Genomic DNA, 19444 nt, shown 5'->3' with positions numbered 1-19444 from the left:
TCCCTCCGGATGGGATGTCCGGAGATGAATGACAGCAAGCCCGGTTGCGGTTACGGAACCGGATGATGAAGAGTACCCGGCATGAAGCCGGATGAAGAGTACCCGGATACGGATCCGGATGATGAAGACCCCGGCTACGGAGCCGGATGACGAATGTACCCGGAGAGAGATCCGGATGCGGGGACATATTTGTGAATATGTTTGCCAAGAGCCCTTGAGGCTATATTTGTAAATAGCCCGAAAGTCATATGTGTATAAATATGACTTAGGGCAAACAGTTTGTTGTTGTTGCTCATTTTTCTGTTTTCCACGAAGAGGGAGCGAAGTGAGAGCAGCCGAGAGAGAGAGAGACGAAGAGGTCGTTGCCTCTGTGTATTACCGCCGCCTGTGGTGAAGATAGTGAGCTCAAGGTTGTTGCCTTGTAGCTTCACCATTGTACATCTCTGTTTTAGTGATAGTTGGAGTTTGAGGACTCACGTGGTTTTTTCCCATTTAGGGTTTTCCACGTAAAACATCCAGTGTACTCTTCTCTCTATTGTCTTCGTGCATTTTGTATTTCCTGTTTTCTGTGAGTAGATCCTATTCCTCGGTTGTGGCCGAGCGCTGTCTTCAACAGGTTTAAATACCAACTACCCTTTCGACTATTTATCAAACTAGCCTATTATGTCCACTTGCTAATGTGAAAGCCACTTCATTGGGGAAGTTGGGTTTGATTCTCACCACCCATCATAGGCTATTGTCATGAAAGACTACAACTAATATGTCTGATATCATCGTGAACTTCCACCAGTATTTGTTCCCCTACCATGTCCATGTCTCTGAGATTGTGAGCCTCGACTGAAACTCCGGTGTTCTCTATATGGAGCAAAGCTTGTGATAACTTTCAACTACGAGGTGCTTCCAAATACTACCTCTTGAGTCCTAGGGCGACATTCAATATTTAGGTCATAATCTCTGCATCGCTCAATTCTTTGAGACTGTGAGCCCCGACTGAAACTTCAATGATCTCTGTATGGAGCAAAGCTTGTGATAACTTTCAACTATGAGGTGCTTCCAAATACTACCTCTTGAGTCCTAGGACAACACTCTATATTCAGGTCATCATCTCCGCATCGCCCAACTTGCAAATGATAATCTAATCTTTGCTCACAAAACTTGGTGTTTTCGATTCCTTGATAGGAATTTCCCAAAAACTTGCATTCACAAAGGTTCCGTTTCAGCTATATGAAGTGAATAATCAAATAATGTTGACGCTGAAAAACCAAGAAGATCATTAAAATAGATAATAAACTAAGAAAAGCAAATACATTAACGACTGACAAAGATTGATAATAATTAAGAAATATATGTAACACAAGTATATACAAATGTGCTCACAAATGCCACATAAGGTCAAGGTCATGACACAAACACACACATAAAGTTAAACTATCCCATGCTTACGACTTTAAACATAATCCTTGCTTATGCAATTACTTCTTCTATTACTCCTAATAGAATGTTTTAAAGTATTATAAGAAATAACATCAAAATCAAGACTTTGGGAGTCTTTTCTCAAGGTATTATATACATTTGAGCTTACATATCCAAATAATGCATCGCATAAACATCCTGAATGAAGCCCAATAAACTTTCAAGATATTCGGAAAGTTCAAAATTCATTATGGATATATGTATATATAAAGAACATACTTGAACATTAGATCCAACAATCAACTTGGGGTTGTCATATGTTTTCCCTTCTTTCTTTATTCTCTCTTGCCATTTCCTCTTCATTGCAAGCCCAACCTACATGGTAGACGTGCCAACAACTGGTTCATTATCCTTCAACGGCGTGTGAAAAAGACAAGCAATCACGTTCACATATCTATCCTGCATATGCATTAAAAGGGTCGGGACATATCTTCCAAAGGTCATCTATCATATGACCATTTTATAATAAGAGTGACCAATCATATGGTCACTGATCACACCAGTGATCAAGTCATCATCATCATACCCTACATTTTACATATACACACATCCATTACTCCACATAAGTATGAGATATAACAATATAGATTACATACATGTATAGCTATGGTTGATGGGTATTCATCAAAATTAATGTAGTTCTTGTTTAATGATTGGGTGATGAGCTAAACCCTAAACTCCATGTCAAGACATACATACAATTGTGTTGTCCACCTTTCCACCTCCTAACTAAGGAAAAAATGAACGAGGAAGGAAAATGAAAAAACAGAGAAGCATTAGTAGCAACTTAAAACCATAAACCGACTGCTAGGGTTTCAATTTGCACAATCGTCTTCTTTGTTTTCCGCTCCCACCCTCGCTCACCACAAAAATAAGATTTCAAAATTCTCTTCATAAACCACAGTTTATATATATAGGTCAGAGTTGGGCTCCTACCTCAGGTAAGTCGGGCCTCCTCGAACTTTTGCTTCGGGCTCTTGCTTCAGGCTCCTTGGGCTCCTGCAATTTCAATGGTCGGGCTCATCGAGCTACCCATAAAGCGAAATTTTGAGCGAGCGCTTTTTTTATTATCCACATCGGACGGTGCAGATTGCACGTGCCTTCAGCCGAGCGACTTGCACCGTCCGTGGCCGCGGTTCCCTCACTTGCCCTCTTTAATATTTGGTAGTAGTTAAACATGTCAATACATATACACATAAAACGTAATATTCGTGTTCGTGGAGGCATTCAAACATTTGAAAACGTACACGTTTGAAAGGGGAAAAATACGTGCTCCTTTTTTTTTCTTTCTTTTTTTCATTTGTTTTCATTGCAAATTTAGCCCATAATATAGACCATAGTTAATCCAATCAAACGTGTCAAACCAATCCAACTTTTAGTTGATTTACCATTCACGTTTTATTCAATCAAACGCGAATGCGCGTATGATACGTATGGTTCATTCTATGCATATACATACACATACATATATATAGAGAGTATATATATGTATTATGTATATATATACGTGTGTGTGTACGTATAAATGCCACGTCGGATCAACATTTCCACGTCATACGAGAGAGAAAGAAAGAAAGAAAGAAAGAAAGAAATATTAACGTCTTCTAAGGCCAAATTTGGCCCATGAGACAAATAGGTTACAACAAAAAATGAGTGTTTATCCAATCATCAAAACTAAAAATAAAAGAAAATAGCTTAAGCTAAGAAAGTTCTAGTAGTGTACAAAACTTTGCACCAAGCCTAATCTCATTTCCACCCAAGTCTCTCAAAAAGAAGTGGGAGGTCAAAAGTTTTTGGTGTGGGTGTGACCCATGGTCCCGATGCATAGAGTGCCCTAGCCATGGCTTCTAGGTGGTGTAGTTCACGTTCCCTTATTTTCTTTATTTCTTCTACATCTCGTCGAGTTGCTTTGAAACCCGGCATCCGAGGGCGTTTGGTTCTTCTTTGATTTTCTGCTTCATCAAGGAGAAGTCTGAGTGGTGCAGGTGTGTCGACATTCATTGTCTCCCCCTGTTCCTGAAAAACTTCATTTGTTATATGTTGGTAAACATTAGCAACATTATTATCAACGTTTTGTAATTTGTTCTCTCTGTGGTGTTTCAATTCTAAGATGTATCTACCTAATTTCTTTATATCTAGTGTATCTAATAGTTTAGGGAGGGTGGGAGAGGAACCAAGTATGTCTTGGTATTTTGCCCTTATCTCGGCATAGGTGGGGCATTTGCATGTAAAATGGTACTCATCCTCTATCTCTATGTGGCATAACCTACATATCCTTTCCTCCCTAGGGACTCCATTAGTATGTCCATTCTCAATCTCAAGTTGGTGAGATGATATTCTAAGTTGACCAATGGCAACCCTTAGTGCATGTGGTAAGAATACATCTAGATATTTTGGGCGCGTGATAAAACCTAACTCAGAGAAGTGCATAAAGTGTTCCTTATAGTACGACATTTTAGATGGGAGTGGCTCTAGTGGGGTGATCCATTTATACCGGGTATAAATTTGCCATATTTCTTGGCGTATTACTTTATTACGGTCCTCATGAGAGAGTAAAGTGTTATCATTCGTGTGGTTGTACTTAAGGGGGGGGAGGTTAGTAATGTCTAGACCGTTGGCAAGAAGCCAACTCACCATCATGCCATACCATGAGCTAGTATATCCGGACTCATACAGTGCTCGAGAAGCCTTAAAGGCTTGGTGGGATATTCTATCAAGTGGTTGGTTATGTATCCTGTGTATAAAGACTACCAGTTGAAAAAGTGCTTCTACTAACATAGGGGGTAGAGTGAACTCAGCCCTAATAATGTCATGTGGGACCGACGATTTGCTTCGGAGTTGGCGTGATAGGTCTCTCTAATGGTCTCTCTAATGGTCTCTCTAACATCATCACCAATGGTCTCTCTAATTGCGTCCACATGAAAGATGGTAGTCCTGGGGCCCAAACCGCTGATGCATACATGAGAGAGGGAGTCACTAATGAGTCAAAGAGCCACCCTTTAGTTCGTGGCTCTTGGAAGTATGCTTGGTGGCATTGTCTCTCGAGGAGTGAGAGGGATGCATGTCCTCTTGTAAGTCTATCCTTCGCTGCTTGTGTCATTGAAAATTTACCTGAGCGGGCACTGAAAGTGACTCCGAGATAGACATATGATCCAACCACCTCAACTGGGCTATGGGAGATAGTTAGGTGACACTTAGCTCTAACTTGGGCCGACGTGTGGAAGATAAGGACTTTAGTTTTCCCTAGATTCACTACCAATCCTCGTTGTGTGCAAAAGTCATCTAAGGCATTAAGGTGCCTTTGTAGGTCGTGTTCGGATTCAGAGAGCAAAACTATGTCATCTGCATAGAGCAAGATACGCACCTGCGTATCTCCAAGGACTACTCCATTGCCTCCCTTACGAGCAATAAAATCTGTGATCTCATCAATGTAGATCCCAAAAAGAGTCGGAGATAAGGGGCAACCTTGTTTTACACCAATAGTGCTAGTGAAACTATCGGATATGTCGCATGGGCATCGAACACACCCGGACACTTGTTCATATAGTGCGTAGATGGCCCAAACCATGTCATCTGGTATCCTCAAGCTCTTAAGCCTATCAAACAACCGCTCTCTAGGGACCGTGTCAAAGGCTTTGCGGAAGTCCACAAAACAACAATATAGTTTCTTCTTGCGAGCCTTAGTCTGGTCAATTAAGCATCTAAGTGTGAAGATATGGTCAATAGTGGAGAAGGCTTGTCTAAAGCCGGCCTGTTCAGGTGCACGAAGATTTAAGGTCTCCATATACTCGCTAAGCTCTGCCTCCATTACTGCACCATATAATTTAGCAAGGGTATGACCTATCATAATGGTCCTATAAGTATTTGGGTCCATGGGGTCCCCCCCCTTATGTATGGGGGCCAATGTGTTCATGGTCCATTGTGATGGAAAACCCTCTGCAAGGGCACGATTGAAGATTAGAGTTAGTAAGGGAGCTAGGCACTCTCTCGCGTATATGATGTGTTCTGCTCGCAATCCTGTGTGGTCCATGGACTTCCTATGTTGTAATTTCTTTATGACCTTCGTGACCCTAGAGGTCGTGAAGAGTGTCCCCACAGTAGGTCGGGGTGTGGAAGGCATTGGAATGGGTGGTTGGTTTGGGATGTGGTAAAGTCTCTCTGTATAAGTGTGCCAAGTTTCGGGATCTTCGATGGGTGTTTGTGGTCTTGGTTCCCGTAATCTCTTCCATGCAGTGGCACAATCGTTACTCATGAGCATGTGGTAGAGTTCCCAATATTGGGATGCCTCCCATGCTCGTCTCTTACGACGTGTCATCTTGCGCATTTCTTTACGAGCTTGTACTGAGGTAATACTACCACTGAGTTGCGATATTGTAAGTTGTCGATGTAAGCACCTACAATCCTCATCATACCATCTATTTTGTGGCATAGATCCTACTTTACCTTGATTGGAGTGTTTCGTGTATGGGAAGCTGCTAACCGCTGCAGAATGAAGGATGTGTGTGAGTTTCGTATTAAGGCTCTCTAAAGGTAGGGAGGGATCAAGGGAGGAGAGATGGGCTTGAACATGTCGAGCATATATGTCAGAGAGCTCATGTGTGAAATGTATTGTGATGTCATGGCGTGGTTGACTAGAGTTGGTGACGTTAGAGATATCGCATTTTATCTCGAAGTATAAGAAACTATGGTCCGCGCCAATAGGACATGGGGCCACTCGGAAGGAGTTAATCATGTGGGTAGCTTCAGGGCGTCCTATGAGATAATCGACTGTGCTTTCCCCTCCTCCATGAGAGAGTAGAGGAACAAGAGGAGAATGCCACGTCGGATAATAGAGGAAGGGGATGCCACGTCGGACAAGAGTGTATTTTTGTCCACGAGAACGAAGCAGGAGGAGGTGGAGAAGAAGAAGAAGAAGAAGAACAGAAGAGAGAGACAGAGAGAGAGTTGCGATGGTAGATCTCGTTCTGAAGCGCCTGCTTTTCCTTCTCCTCTTCCTCTCCATCTCCATACCCCCCTCCTTTGCAGCAGCTCGAAAAGGACAGAAGAAACTTGTTCTCATCTTCGCAGATGACCAAGCAACAAAACGATCTCCGAACCAAGAGAAACTCATCAACACAGAATCACTCCTCCTTCACTCATCAGAAGAAAAAGAATCCTCAGTATTGGAACACGAACAAGAAGAAGAAGAAGATTTCAGTGATTTTGATGATCTGAACCCTGAAGATCTGGACCCTGGCTCGTGGAAAACCATAGCAGAAGACTATGGTGAGATCGAAGAAAAAAGAGATTCAGATATGTCTTCTTCTTCTTCTCCTTCGACTGTATCAGAAGATTTGTTGTATATAGAAGGGGTGAGAAAGATGCTTGATGCGGCTACCTATGGCGACCCAGATACTTTATCTGCTGCGGTTTCTCAATTTAGAAAAGCTGCTGAAGAAGGGCATGCTCATGCTCAATCTACATTGGCATTTTTATATGGGAATGGAATTGGTGTTGAACATAGTGATTCAAAAGCTTTTCTTTATCATTCATTTGCTGCTGAAAGTGGGAATTTCCAATCCAAACTCGCTCTTGCTTATGGATACTTTCGCCAACAGGTATTTCTTTCTCCATTATTCTCTGGTTTGTCATTATTCATTTTTTTTCCTATTTTATTGATAGAAAGCATCAAACACAGTATTATAGTCATGTATGGTTATCCTATTTTACTACTATTGCAAAAATTGCCATAAAGTTACGTGAAAGAAGAAGCCATAATTTTGAAAGCTATGTGGAAATTTCCATAGTTTCATGGTTGAAAGCGTATATTTCAATGTAGTTTCTGATTTATGCTGGCATGAGTGGGGAATAAGGATCCATAAATATGGTTTATTTTGTTTTATGCTTGCTAGCATAAGGTGTACCGTTATTAGTCATAGACCATCGGCAATGATTTGATTTGCTTAAAGTGATTAAGAGAACTGTAGCCTAAACGAAACCAAATCAAACTGCCAAACTGTTTGATCTGAACCATTTAAGAGACCCTCAAACCTAAATCAAACAATTTAAGAGATCCTCAAAATTTAAATCGATTTATTTAAGAAATCTTCAAGCCAAACAATTTAAACCATAAAATTGGCAGCATAAGACATAATATAGATTTTGTTTAACACCATAGTTCCGCAATTCACACCCCAAGGGATTTTCTATCTTTTGTAGTTCAAAGCATATTTTTAATATAGTTTACAATTTAGCTATGTGGGTGACATTGAATTAGAACTGTAAGAATAATATCTACCTATGGTTTATCTTGCTCAATTACTTGGCACCTGGTGCAATACAGCTAATTTCATTTATTATCTTAGATTTGCAATTCAAATTTAAGGATTTTTTTTGTGTGATGGGAAGCATAGTTTTCAATTAGTTATCTGGCATAGTGTGTGGAAGAATGTGTAGTTTTGAAATTTCCATATTTATGCTTGAAAGCATCATGCTCTCAATTTGCTGATTGTGGAAATTCTTATCCGATATTCCTTTGTCAGAATGTTTTTAGCCACTATGAATTGAGTTCTCACAAGTGATGTCGTTCATATTAAAAGAGCACATAATGTTGATATTAAGAATTTTCTTTTTTCTATAAATCGCTGCAACGGTTACATTACTTTTCTAATTTGTTTAATCCAGATGAATTCAAGGAATTTTTGTGTGTGATTGGAAGCATAGTTTTCAATTAGTTATCTGGCATATTGTGTGGAAGAATGAGTAGTTTTGAAATTTCCATATTTATGCTTGAAAGCATCAAGCTCTCAATTTTCTGATTGCAGAAATTTTTATTCGATATTCTTTTGTCAGAATGTTTGTAGACACTACGAATTGAGTTCTCACAAGTGATTTCGTTCACATTAAAAGAGCACATAATGTTGATAGTAAGAATTTTCTTTTTCTATAAATCTCTGCAACGGTTACATTACTTTTCCAATTTGTTTCATCCAGATGAATGAAGAGGCAGTAGCATTGTATGCAGAGCTTGCAGGAACAGCTGTGGCAAGTTTTTCAAGCTCAATTGACAGCCCATTGGTAGAACCAGTTCCTCTAAATGATGGATTAGAAGAAAACAAAGAGGCATTGAGAAGATTCCGAGGTGAAGAAGATGATGATTTTCAAATTCTAGAATATCAAGCGCGGAAAGGAAATGCAGCAGCCATGTTCAAAGTGGGTATTTTCTATTACTCTGGTTTACGAGGAGTGCGGCGAGATGATGCCAAGGCCTTGGACTGGTTTCTTAAGGCAGTGGAGAAGGGGGATTCAACAGCAATGGAGTTTGTTGGAGAAATTTTTGCAAGGGGCCATGGAGTTGAGAGAAATTTCACGAGAGCCCTTGAATGGTTCCAGGCAGCATTGAGAAACAAGCGATACTCTGCATATAATGGCATTGGATACTTGTACGTAAAAGGCCAGGGTGTAGAAAAGAGAAATTATACTAAGGTACATCGAATTTGGATTTGTCATTTGAACGAAGGATTAGTTGATTTTATGCTTATCGTTTTCTGTTTCTCCTCTTTAACATATGTGGATATCCCTCACTTTATCAATTCACATGACGTTCACTGTTCATGAGATTTTTTTATTGCTCTCGTTTACTTCTTGGCTGCCTTTAGTTCATTAACAACATCATACACCTCTATATTTCCATCTCACTCTGAAATATGAAGCAGCTGACATAATCATGTTGTTGCACATATGCTTGTGTGTGCTCTAGAAATCCCAAATCCATTCACAAATCGTCATGTGTTTAATTGCAGTTGTAGTAACTGCAGCAATGTCAATTAACTTGTATTTTAAAAAGAAGTGTCTGGTTTCTGATTCCTGGCAACATGTAACACACCATCAATGCTCAACATGGTCCTTGGTATTCCTTGTATACCAAACTTCGGAATGATGTCAAGACATTGCCTTACTGAATTCAGAAGGGCTTCTTTTTTTTGTCTCGGTTTTAACCAGTCACAGGTTGAGTGGTCATTCCCATAACTCTCATTTACATTTTGTATTGTGTTCGGCAGCCTGCAAGTTAGTGGATAGTTTCTGTTGATGGCAGGAACTAAGCAGAAGGCCAACAATAAAGGACCCACTGAAGCAGTAGACCAAAGAGAGGGGAAACCAAAGATAATACACAGAGATATGTGCTGTGCGTTCACAGCTACAAAGCACCACAAGATCAGTCACCCCTCTAAGCCCTAGTTAACATCTTTTTATAAGTAGGTTGGTGAGTTTACACTGGCAGGTCAAAATGGGCTTTCCATCTACTCAATGCACATTTATTACAACAATCTCCCACCAAAGGCCAACTGGCTGGGATAGTACTAACTAGTTACATTTGTTGGTGGATTAACACTGCATCTTAGTAATACTAATTTAAATAGAATGGTATATATATTTCCCATCTCACACCTAGAGGGTATGTTGCAGAGACTATAATGGGTCTCTAATCGACATCACTCTGCAGTAATGGCAAAAGCAGCTCACAAATAGAGCCTTTGTCAGTGCGTCCGTGGTCTTGTCCATCTTATGCATCTTGCTCCAGAATGATACAGTTCTTCTACATGTAATCTTGAATGAAGTTGTGATATACATCAAGATGTTTTTTCTTTGCTCGAAAAACTGGAATTTTTGCCACTGTGATTGCACTTCGGCTGTTGCTGTGAAAGATCACACTTCATTGAATTGCTCACATATCTGCAACCAACTTCTTTGCATGCTGAGCTGTCTGTGACATATTCTGCTTCTGTTGTTGAAACAGCTGGGCAGTGAAGAAATTCAACCAAGCACGGGTAAACTGTGGCAGTAACTATGACTTTCTTGAAACAAGCTCTGCTCTACTCTTTGGCTGTCTCTACTCTTTGTAACCATTTTTTCTACTGCTGTCTAACAGCCTTCTCATATCTTGGCTGTGTCTATTTTGTTCCAACAATTGTTCCGCTGCTGCTATTAACGGCTTTTCTCACAGGGCATGATTGTCGGTCTGAGAGGTCGAGTTTCAGGTTTCTCCATAAACCCTTTAGCTCGATATGGTTGCTATTTGCTGCGATCCATTGGGATGTTAGGGTCCTCCGACATCCGCTGATATCAGCATTAGCGAACATAAATCCACTTGTCCGTTCATCTGTGCTTCAGGTCCCACTGACTTCATTCTCATGTGGCCTTCACTCTACTTCTACCTTCGAATCATCCTCCGCATTCACTATATTCCGATTACTCCCATCTGAAGTAAAAGATCTCGATCCTAGGACACGGTAATCTACAGATATGTCCCTTTGTATTCCACCTCTTTGATTGGCTAATGATGCATTTTTCTTTGCAAGAGACCGCGTTATTGCACCTGATCATTGTCCAGTCCCATAATTAATGCCCAAACTTGAGGAAAAAGCATTTCCTCGATTTTGGATTCAGCTTTTGATGCAGTTCCTTAGGCACATGAATATATATGCCTTGTAACCAAATGCTTGTAAATCTCTATAATGTAGAGCCTGCCCGCTCCAGAGTTCTTATGCTACCTTCAGACGCTTTGATTTGTTTCAAGAAGAGAGATTGATGATGTTTATGACGTAAACATCAGTCAACATTTCTTTCGCCCCAAACTCATGGTTCAGGCTAGCCTGCTGAAGCATTGGCACTATCCACCCTTGGATAGTTTGATTCATCCTTTCAGTCCTGCTATTTTGAATGTATGTGGGAAATAGGTGCTCTGCAGATATCTTGGTCTTTGCAAAACTTCTGAGGCTCATGGAAAAGGGTGTCCTCCTTACTTATCCGATTGTAGAGCCTTCAGCTTCATTCCTTTCTCTGTCTTCACAACTCCTTGAAAGTTGGGAAAACTTCATCCATGCTCTTCAAGGGCTTCTGCCACACTTTCCTGGTGGCATCATCAATGAAGATTAGAAAGTATAGTGCTCTGCCTTCGGTCAAGTGGATTAATTGCAGATTGTACGTGCGTGTTGTGGACATTCCTACTTTTTGCTTTCTGTAGCGAAGTGTTCAGAAGTATAGTGCTCTGCCTTCGGTCAAGTGGATTAATTGCAGATTGTACGTGCGTGTCGTGGACATTCCTACTTTTTGCTTTCCGTAGGGGAGTGTTCAGAGAACTGAAAATTGGAAATGGACAAGGCTGGTAGATAGCCATAGACTGACCCAACCAGCCATGCTATATTGCAGTAATGGAGTGCTCAGTGGTAAGTAACCGGTACTCCTTTTTAGTTACATAAAGCAGATACAGGTAAGTGTATTTGTCACCTCTTGAAAGTAACTAGGTTTCCCTTGAGTTTTTTGAATGTCTGCTTCAAAAACACCACCTTGTTTGATCTCGTCCAATCTTCCTACCGATATCTAACTCTTTTTAGTTCAGGGACATTGAAAATTTCCTCGAGCATGAAGTCCTTTCCTTCCGCCAATTCTTACATTATCGAACATTGGGGTGAGAGTTGCCAGACTGGATGGTTAAGATGTCATCCTCTCTATGTGTGGATAAACATGGAAGAATGCCATTGATATGATAACATCTTGACTAAGATGATGTTCCCAGCCATGAAGCTGAGGTTCTCTGCTTCCTTCTTGCAGTTGGCCTTTCAGTGGGCATTTTTTTCTTCACTCGTCATTTTTAGTGCTGGTGTTTGTCTTGATGCTCATCATTAGAGTTCCTATCTCCATTTCGGGGGTTGCAACAGTCCTGAAAATGGCCCTTGCTTTGGGTACTTCCCCATGAGTCCCACATGTTATCTGCCTCTCCACCCACCATAGAACTTCATTGGATTTCCTTGCTCAGAAGTGCACCACATGCATCAGTGTATGAAAGTATGCGACTGGGTGCACTTGTTAGCACTGTTCAAAATGTGTCCCACGAGCTGGGTCAAAAGCAGCTTGTTCCATAGGTGCTTTGGGTTTTTTACAATCCAACACTGAGAAGTGGACACTACCTGCTAATTAGCTAGTTGATTCGTTCCTTTCAGTCTTCTTCATCCATGTAGGCTAGTCATGTTCTGCTGACGAGTTTCCACAGACGCCTTTGAATCAAAACATCATGGATCTGATTTTTCCAGAGGGAGAATTTACTGATCTCAGAGCCTCATCTGCCTTGAAGTGAGAAATTACAAATAATTGAAATCTGCTTGATGCAATGTAGGATCTTATCGGGGACATTTTTGGTTTGCACTGCATCTACGAGCGAACACACTCCCACCTCAGCTGGACTCCTGTCTACACTTTGTAGATTGCTGATAATGCATTTTCTGCATGCCAGCCTGCTGTATGGCTGAGTCTCCTCTTCTTTGTCTATACATGCATATATGTTGGTCATCCCTCTCTTTTCAATTCACATGATTCTCTAGCACTGGTAGCAGAATGCTAGCTGACTTCTTCATGACTTCAGCATTTTAGAATGTCGTAAGCATTATGAGTTCGAAGCATAGATTGACCCAAGCGTGATATTCATGGTATTCACCATCTGTAATATTCGAGAATATAAAATGACCCCAAAAATATTACAGAACCATTCGTTTATTTATTTATTATTTATTATTAAAAAAACAAATATTTTTACATCTATTATAAAAATATTATTAGTGTGAGGTGCCTTTTTTAATGTCAGATAAAAATATCAAATTTTGTGGGAGAGTAAAAAGTGGGGAATTAATGAACCTTTTATTTATTTATTTATTTTACTTTATTTATTAAAAATAAAACAAATACTTTTAAGTTTTATACCTATTATAAAAATATTATTAGTGTGAGGTCCCATTTTTAATGACAGATAAAAATATCAAATTTTGTGGGAGAGTAAAAAGTGGGGAATTAATGAACCTTATTTATTTATTAAAAAAAACAAATACTTTTAAGTTTTACATCTATTATAAAAATATTATTAGTATAAGTCTCCTTTTTAATGTGAAGTAAAATATCCCCTTTTTATTGTCAAAGTCCTCTTTGTTATAACTTATATGATATATGATACAATCTAAGAAACAAAAAAGTAGGGACTTTATGAACTCTTCTTCTTTTTTACGAATATTTTTTCATGCATTCGTACGGTAACCTCCACGAATGCGGATATGTCAATCTATGGCTGGAAGGTCTCATAATTACATCCTGCAGATGAAACACCCACTCTTATGTGAAAAATAAGTCATCCCTCTCCTTTCAATTCACACGATTCTCTAGCACTTGTAGCAGAACACTGGCTGGTTCTTCATGACTTTAGCATGTTAGAATGTTGTGAGCAATATGACTTGGAAGATCTCATAATTCCAGCCTGAACAAAACTTTGTATGTGCTGAAACAGGGTTCCTAACATATATCCTAATGATTTTCTGGGTGGAAAATGGCATCCCTCACTTTATACTCTCCTTATCATCTCCAAGAAGATTTTTTTTCCATTTTCTTCCTCATCAAATGAACTTGCTGTTTTTTACGATGATTCATCCTCATAGCACAATCGATTACATCACGTGGAGCTTCTACACTGAATATTAAACTGTGGAATTTAGTTTGAGGAAAATTGAACATAATTTACTTATTCAGTCTATCCAGTGGAGTGAAATTAATATTTGTATCCTTGTGAACCACTCTACAATTCTGCGCCAATCATTAGTGATGTTGCAGAAGTAGAAGTTGTCACCCTCTGAAACGTATTCATAAAGCTTCTGTTTAACTATTCATGTCTTTGAGGTGAGTGAAAATATGAAGTACATGCTCATATTTAAGGAAATTGTGCACAGGCTAGAGATTATTTCAAAAAGGCAGCAGAACACAATGATCCAGATGGACTCTACAACTTGGGGGTATTATATCTGAAAGGCAAAGGAGTCAAAAGAGACATTAAAGCAGCAAGCAAACATCTTGTGAATGCTGCAAATGCTGGACATCCCAAGGCTTTTTATCAATTAGCCAAGTTGTTCCAGAAGGGCATGGGTGTGCCAAAAGACTTAGCAATGGTTAGTTTATTTTACTCCTTGTTCAAGTTCATAGAGGTGATCTAGGAATGGATTGCATGGACAACCACACATGTTATTTAGATAGAAATTTATGTATGCAAGTAATAACTTGACAAATTCCTCATAATTAACCATCAAATATATGATGATAATATGAGCAATTATTGTTGTCTTGAACATATGCATACACTTCTATTTTTGTCCATATTTGTACTAATGATGATAATAACTGTAATCTAACACAATCAAATGTGATTAGTTTGTGGTTCTGGTTTATTCATAAGACTTGCATGCACATATTAGTTCCATCTATGATTAATTGAGAGTCATGTTTTGCAGGCGACAATGTTGTATAAAATGGTTGCTGAAAGAGGTCCATGGGGTTCACTTATGAGGTGGGCGTTGGAAAGCTATTTGAAAGGGGAGATAGGGAAAGCATTGCTTTTATACTCCAGAGCAGCTGACCTTGGTTATGAGATCGCACAAAGTAATGCTGCATGGATTTTAGAGAGGTATCATGAAGAGGAATATTGTCTAGGGCAGTCTGGCTTCTGCGAAACTGCAGAGCGTTACCGAAGAGCTCATACTCTCTGGTGGCATGCCTCTGAACAGGGGAATGATGATGCAGCACTTCTTATTGGAGATGCTTATTATTATGGTCGGGTATGCTTATTAACATTTCTAACACCTGGTGTTTTAGAATCAGCAAGATACATGTGACGTTTCAAAATTGATATTTAGAACTTATTCTCTGTAGGCAGTATTTTGTTTTATGGGTTTGTAAAGGCTGAAATAAGGAGTTCACATTTCGTAGCATTTCATAATTAATTTTGCACAGATTCCTCTGTTTCAATATCTATATTACTTATCAGTTCATAATTCACCAATATGTAAGTAAATAAGTGGAAGTACATCGCCTTGGGCTTTTTCACATAAATTGCGAAGTGTCTATAACTCCTATGTTTTAGGAGGATTTGTTTTCTAAAATTGTGCCTTAATTATTTGTTTCGAATTCCATTATCTGCCAAATTCCATCTCATCTATCAATTGTTAATTCTCGTTGTATAATGGTTTGCTTTTACAGGGAACAGAGAGAGATTGGGAACGTGCTGCGGGTGCATATAAGCATGCCCGTTTACAAGCAAATGCACAAGCGATATTTAATCTAGGATACATGCATGAGCATGGTGAAGGCCTTCCTAGGGATTTTCACCTTGCCAAGAGATACTACGACGAAGCCGTTCAGACCAACCCATCTGCAGCGTTGCCAGTGTATCTTGCTCTCACTGGGCTCTGGTTGCGGCAAAATTATAAAGATAACATTTTGGTAAGCTACTTTTAATTATTAACGAATAATATCAATACTCCATGAAATACCCAAAACATCCATCTAAATGTTGGAGATGATAACTTTCCTTCTTTGTTTTCTTTTGCTCCAAGTCTCTACAGAGTTTCGTGTAGTTTCTCATGTTTGCTTTGCTTTTTGAGGATTTTGGGTTCACTCACGTTTTAATCTCCTTTAATTTGCAATTTATGACCTCTTAATTTCTGAGTGCAATAGTTACCGCCTCATAATCTCCTCTAATTGTAATGAATTATCCCAATATTGTCCAATTTGTTACTAATCAGCAGTGTATTCCTCTGTGCTTGAATTAAAATTCTCAGTTTCTCCAAAATCCAACTAGTTTAATTCTTGATCACTGATATCCCATTAACTGTTTTGTACATATGTTTCTGGTAAATTTCAAAAGTTGGATGGCGTTTTGGTAAATTTTCTGCAATATTTTTATATTGAAAACTGATCAAAACGTTTATATTGAAAACTGATCAAAACGTTTGTCAGTTAAGATCTTTTATATGAACAGCTATTTTCAATGACAGAAGTCTGTAGAGAAACATATTAAATTTTATCGGTTGTCTAAGGGCTTTTTCAATATTTGGCTTTTTTATATTTTTTCAATCGCAAAAGTTTCATATATATATATGGCTAATTGTGTAAGCTCATGAAATTCAGGTTAAACTATTGGATGCTTTACCTGAAGTGGTGCCACAAATTGGAGACTGGTTGAAGAATATTTTGCTTGATGAAGGAAACATCACAATGGCAACTCTATTTGTTTGCCTTATGACTGTGCTCTATCTGCGGAAACGGCGATTACATGCTCAAGCTGTGCCACCCCCACCACTGCCATGATTTTTTCTTTTCTTTTCATACATGGCATAAAGCAAAAAACAAAACCCATGTATAAACTTGTATCATGACACAATCAAGGTTGTAATAGAGAAAAAGATACTGCTTGAGAAAGGTTACCTTTTAATGTCGTTATTGCCAACTCTAGGCAATTTATAGTGTTTTAACTTGACTGAATTTAGAGAAAAAGAATGCAAAAATTGTCTAGACATTGCTTTGGTCTGTTGTTTGGAGAACTATATATATTGATGTAAAAGTTTAATAGCAAAGTGAGCCATAAAATTGCAGGTTTTGTTGAATGCTCATTTCCTTTTTTCGATTAAAAGATTATGTGAAAATGTGAAGATTTCTATCAAAGGATAAAGAATGGATGGAGTTTGCCTACCCAGCAATACTTCTGTATTTTATTGTCTCTGGAAAAGTTTGAAAATTTCTTAATAAGAAATGATCATGGTTTTTTGCAGTGAACTGCAAACGTTTTTAGAACAGATTTTGTTGATTTCACATGCTTGATAAATAAATAGTATTGGAGAAGTTTGAGAAAATGAGCCAAGTAATGTTCGATGAGAATTGAGGATATGAAAAATGTGTTGAGAGTATTCTAGATGAGTATTGAGAGTATTGCATGCCGAAAGGGGAAAAATTTTATGTTGAGATGTGTGCAACCAAGTGGAAGAGTTTCTCAGAAGGTATTAAACTAATCACGATGCCTCCATTTCTACATGTACTCTTCACTTATTTGATTTACCTTTATAGCTGATAGATCATTTTCCTTATCGTGATTAATGAATTGGCTCATTAAGTAATTCATCATTGATTAATAAATTTGTCTTTATTTTGATCAATTGACATAATTAATGAAATGTCTCTTAACAAATATCTTGTAAATAGTGTTATGTTTGCCTAAAACTGTCCAGAGTATTGAGTTGTGCATTACTTAATGACTCCCTACATCAAATCCTTTGATTCTGAGTATTTTCAGATCAATTATGAGAAAAATCGGGAAATGCAGTCAAATGAGTCTCAACATATTCTACATTGGGGCTGTGAATATGTTGTTTGTCTATAAAGAAATGTTGTATTTGTTGATGGTTCATTGGTCTTGCTTCTTGGACAGCCCTCATCCAATGATGAGGATGTCGCATGGGCCTACCGTTACGAAGGTTATTCATTAGTGTGAAATTCTATGTTTGTGGTTTAAAATATGAAAATTATTCAGATTCACGTTTTCACTTGTGAAATTTTTACTGTTGCAGTTGAATGAAATAGTGTATAGTAAACCTTTCAGCGTGACTTTGCGTGTGTGAATGGGCCTTGGACACCCAAATGTTTATTTTGCTTCTTTTGTAGTGTCAACAAATGTCACATTTGTTCTTTTTCTTTTTTTAAGGTGAAAAGGGAGGAAAAAACTGGAAAATAGAGAGGATGTGTAGAGCTGAACCCTGAGAGCGTGTTTTGTTTCTTCCATCAGTACCTCCTTGGTACAACAACTGAACATTGACACCTTGGGCAGCACCACAGTTGGCACTGGCGTGCAATGAGTTTTTGTAGGGTTTCATGATTAGAAGAGTTAGCTTAACTCTTGTTTCATTTCGCACTTTAGTTTGTGAATTAAGACATGTAACTTTTTTATTTGTTGATGATGGATAATTTTTTGGACTTGGTTTTGTTATCTCTGAGAGGTTTTTCCACGTTAAATAACCAACATCTGATTGTTTCCTTCTCCCAATCAAGTAGCATAGCGCTCGTTACATTTCCAATAATACAAGCATATATGACATTATTGCCAAATCCCCACCATGTAAGGGTTGAACCCGATGATATACAACCTCAGCCTTTACCTAGTGCTCAATATCGGTTATCCAGATGAGCATGTTGTCAGCATTGTTGTGGGTTGGGTGATCATACAACAAGTAATGGAACCAAATTAGAATGGATAATGGAGATGATAGTCATTGGGGCCATACTTGTGATGGATATGTCAAATATTGATGAAATCATGAGATCCATTTCTCAATGCAACTTTGTCCCTTCACTGAACCAATGGATGGTTAAAAATGATGTGTTGGAAAGTAAAACTTCCACAATAACTAGGCTTTGCAATGTATTGCCTCTATGTTACTACTCGTAATTCCTAAACGAAAATCAAACCCATCAGGATAGAAGGATTGTCTTTTTTGTGTTTGCAGAGGGAAGGGAAATCATCACAAAGTTCAAACATACTCACGTGATTAAATTATTATTTTTTAAATGCAAGCAAAAAGTAAAGGAAAGAAAAAACAAAAAAGACATAGAGAAGTACAATCAAATATATATGGACAATAGAAATAAAAAATAAAAAGGGCAGAAAATTGAAAACACAATCTAAGAAAAAGATGTTCACATGGAAAATAGGAAGTGTAGTAGGATTGTATTGCATTTAGCAATCTTTATGTATGTGTATACATAAAATTCAAGAAATGTGCAGATATTAGATTGTATATATACAGCCTGATTGGGTGCACATTTGTATTCCACTAAAGGACAAGCAATGCATAAACATAAAAACATGTGTAGCATAGCCTAGGATGAGTATGATACAATAAGCAGTAATGAGAAATGAGACAAAAAGAAACAAACAAATGGCAGAGTCAAAAATTAAAAAGATTAAATGGGTTTCATATTGTAACGAGCAAAGGCCCGTGATGACCATTCATACATGTAAATGAACTCCCCAAAGTAGGACATAGAGCTTAACGTAAATACTCATGGCCATGGAATTGCAATGTCTAAATGACAGGATATCAAGTTCAGATGAGTATGCATTGCCAAGATACAATAC

At 38.5% G+C, this 19444-nt stretch overlaps 1 protein-coding gene across 1 annotated transcript; it reads left to right on the top strand.

Annotated features, from left to right (window-relative positions):
* The first annotated feature begins 6379 nt into the window (after nucleotides 1-6379).
* On the top strand, nucleotides 6380-16922 carry LOC147862941 (ERAD-associated E3 ubiquitin-protein ligase component HRD3A-like). The gene is made up of 6 exons (XM_087320961.1): nucleotides 6380-7070; nucleotides 8446-8937; nucleotides 14217-14432; nucleotides 14772-15095; nucleotides 15517-15759; nucleotides 16447-16922. The coding sequence occupies exons 1-6, from the start codon at nucleotides 6423-6425 to the stop codon at nucleotides 16624-16626; spliced, it is 2103 nt and encodes a 700-aa protein (XP_087177087.1). The 5' UTR covers nucleotides 6380-6422; the 3' UTR covers nucleotides 16627-16922.
* Nucleotides 16923-19444: the final 2522 nt, after the last annotated feature.

The sequence above is a fragment of the Azolla caroliniana genome, unplaced genomic scaffold (genome assembly GCF_043228905.1).
Source record: "Azolla caroliniana isolate FFs.n. ecotype wild unplaced genomic scaffold, voAzoCaro1.0.p SCAF_6, whole genome shotgun sequence".
Taxonomy (NCBI): Eukaryota; Viridiplantae; Streptophyta; class Polypodiopsida; order Salviniales; family Salviniaceae; genus Azolla; species Azolla caroliniana.
Note: the sequence above shows the minus strand (reverse complement) of the source record. Positions and strands in the feature narration are given on the sequence as shown.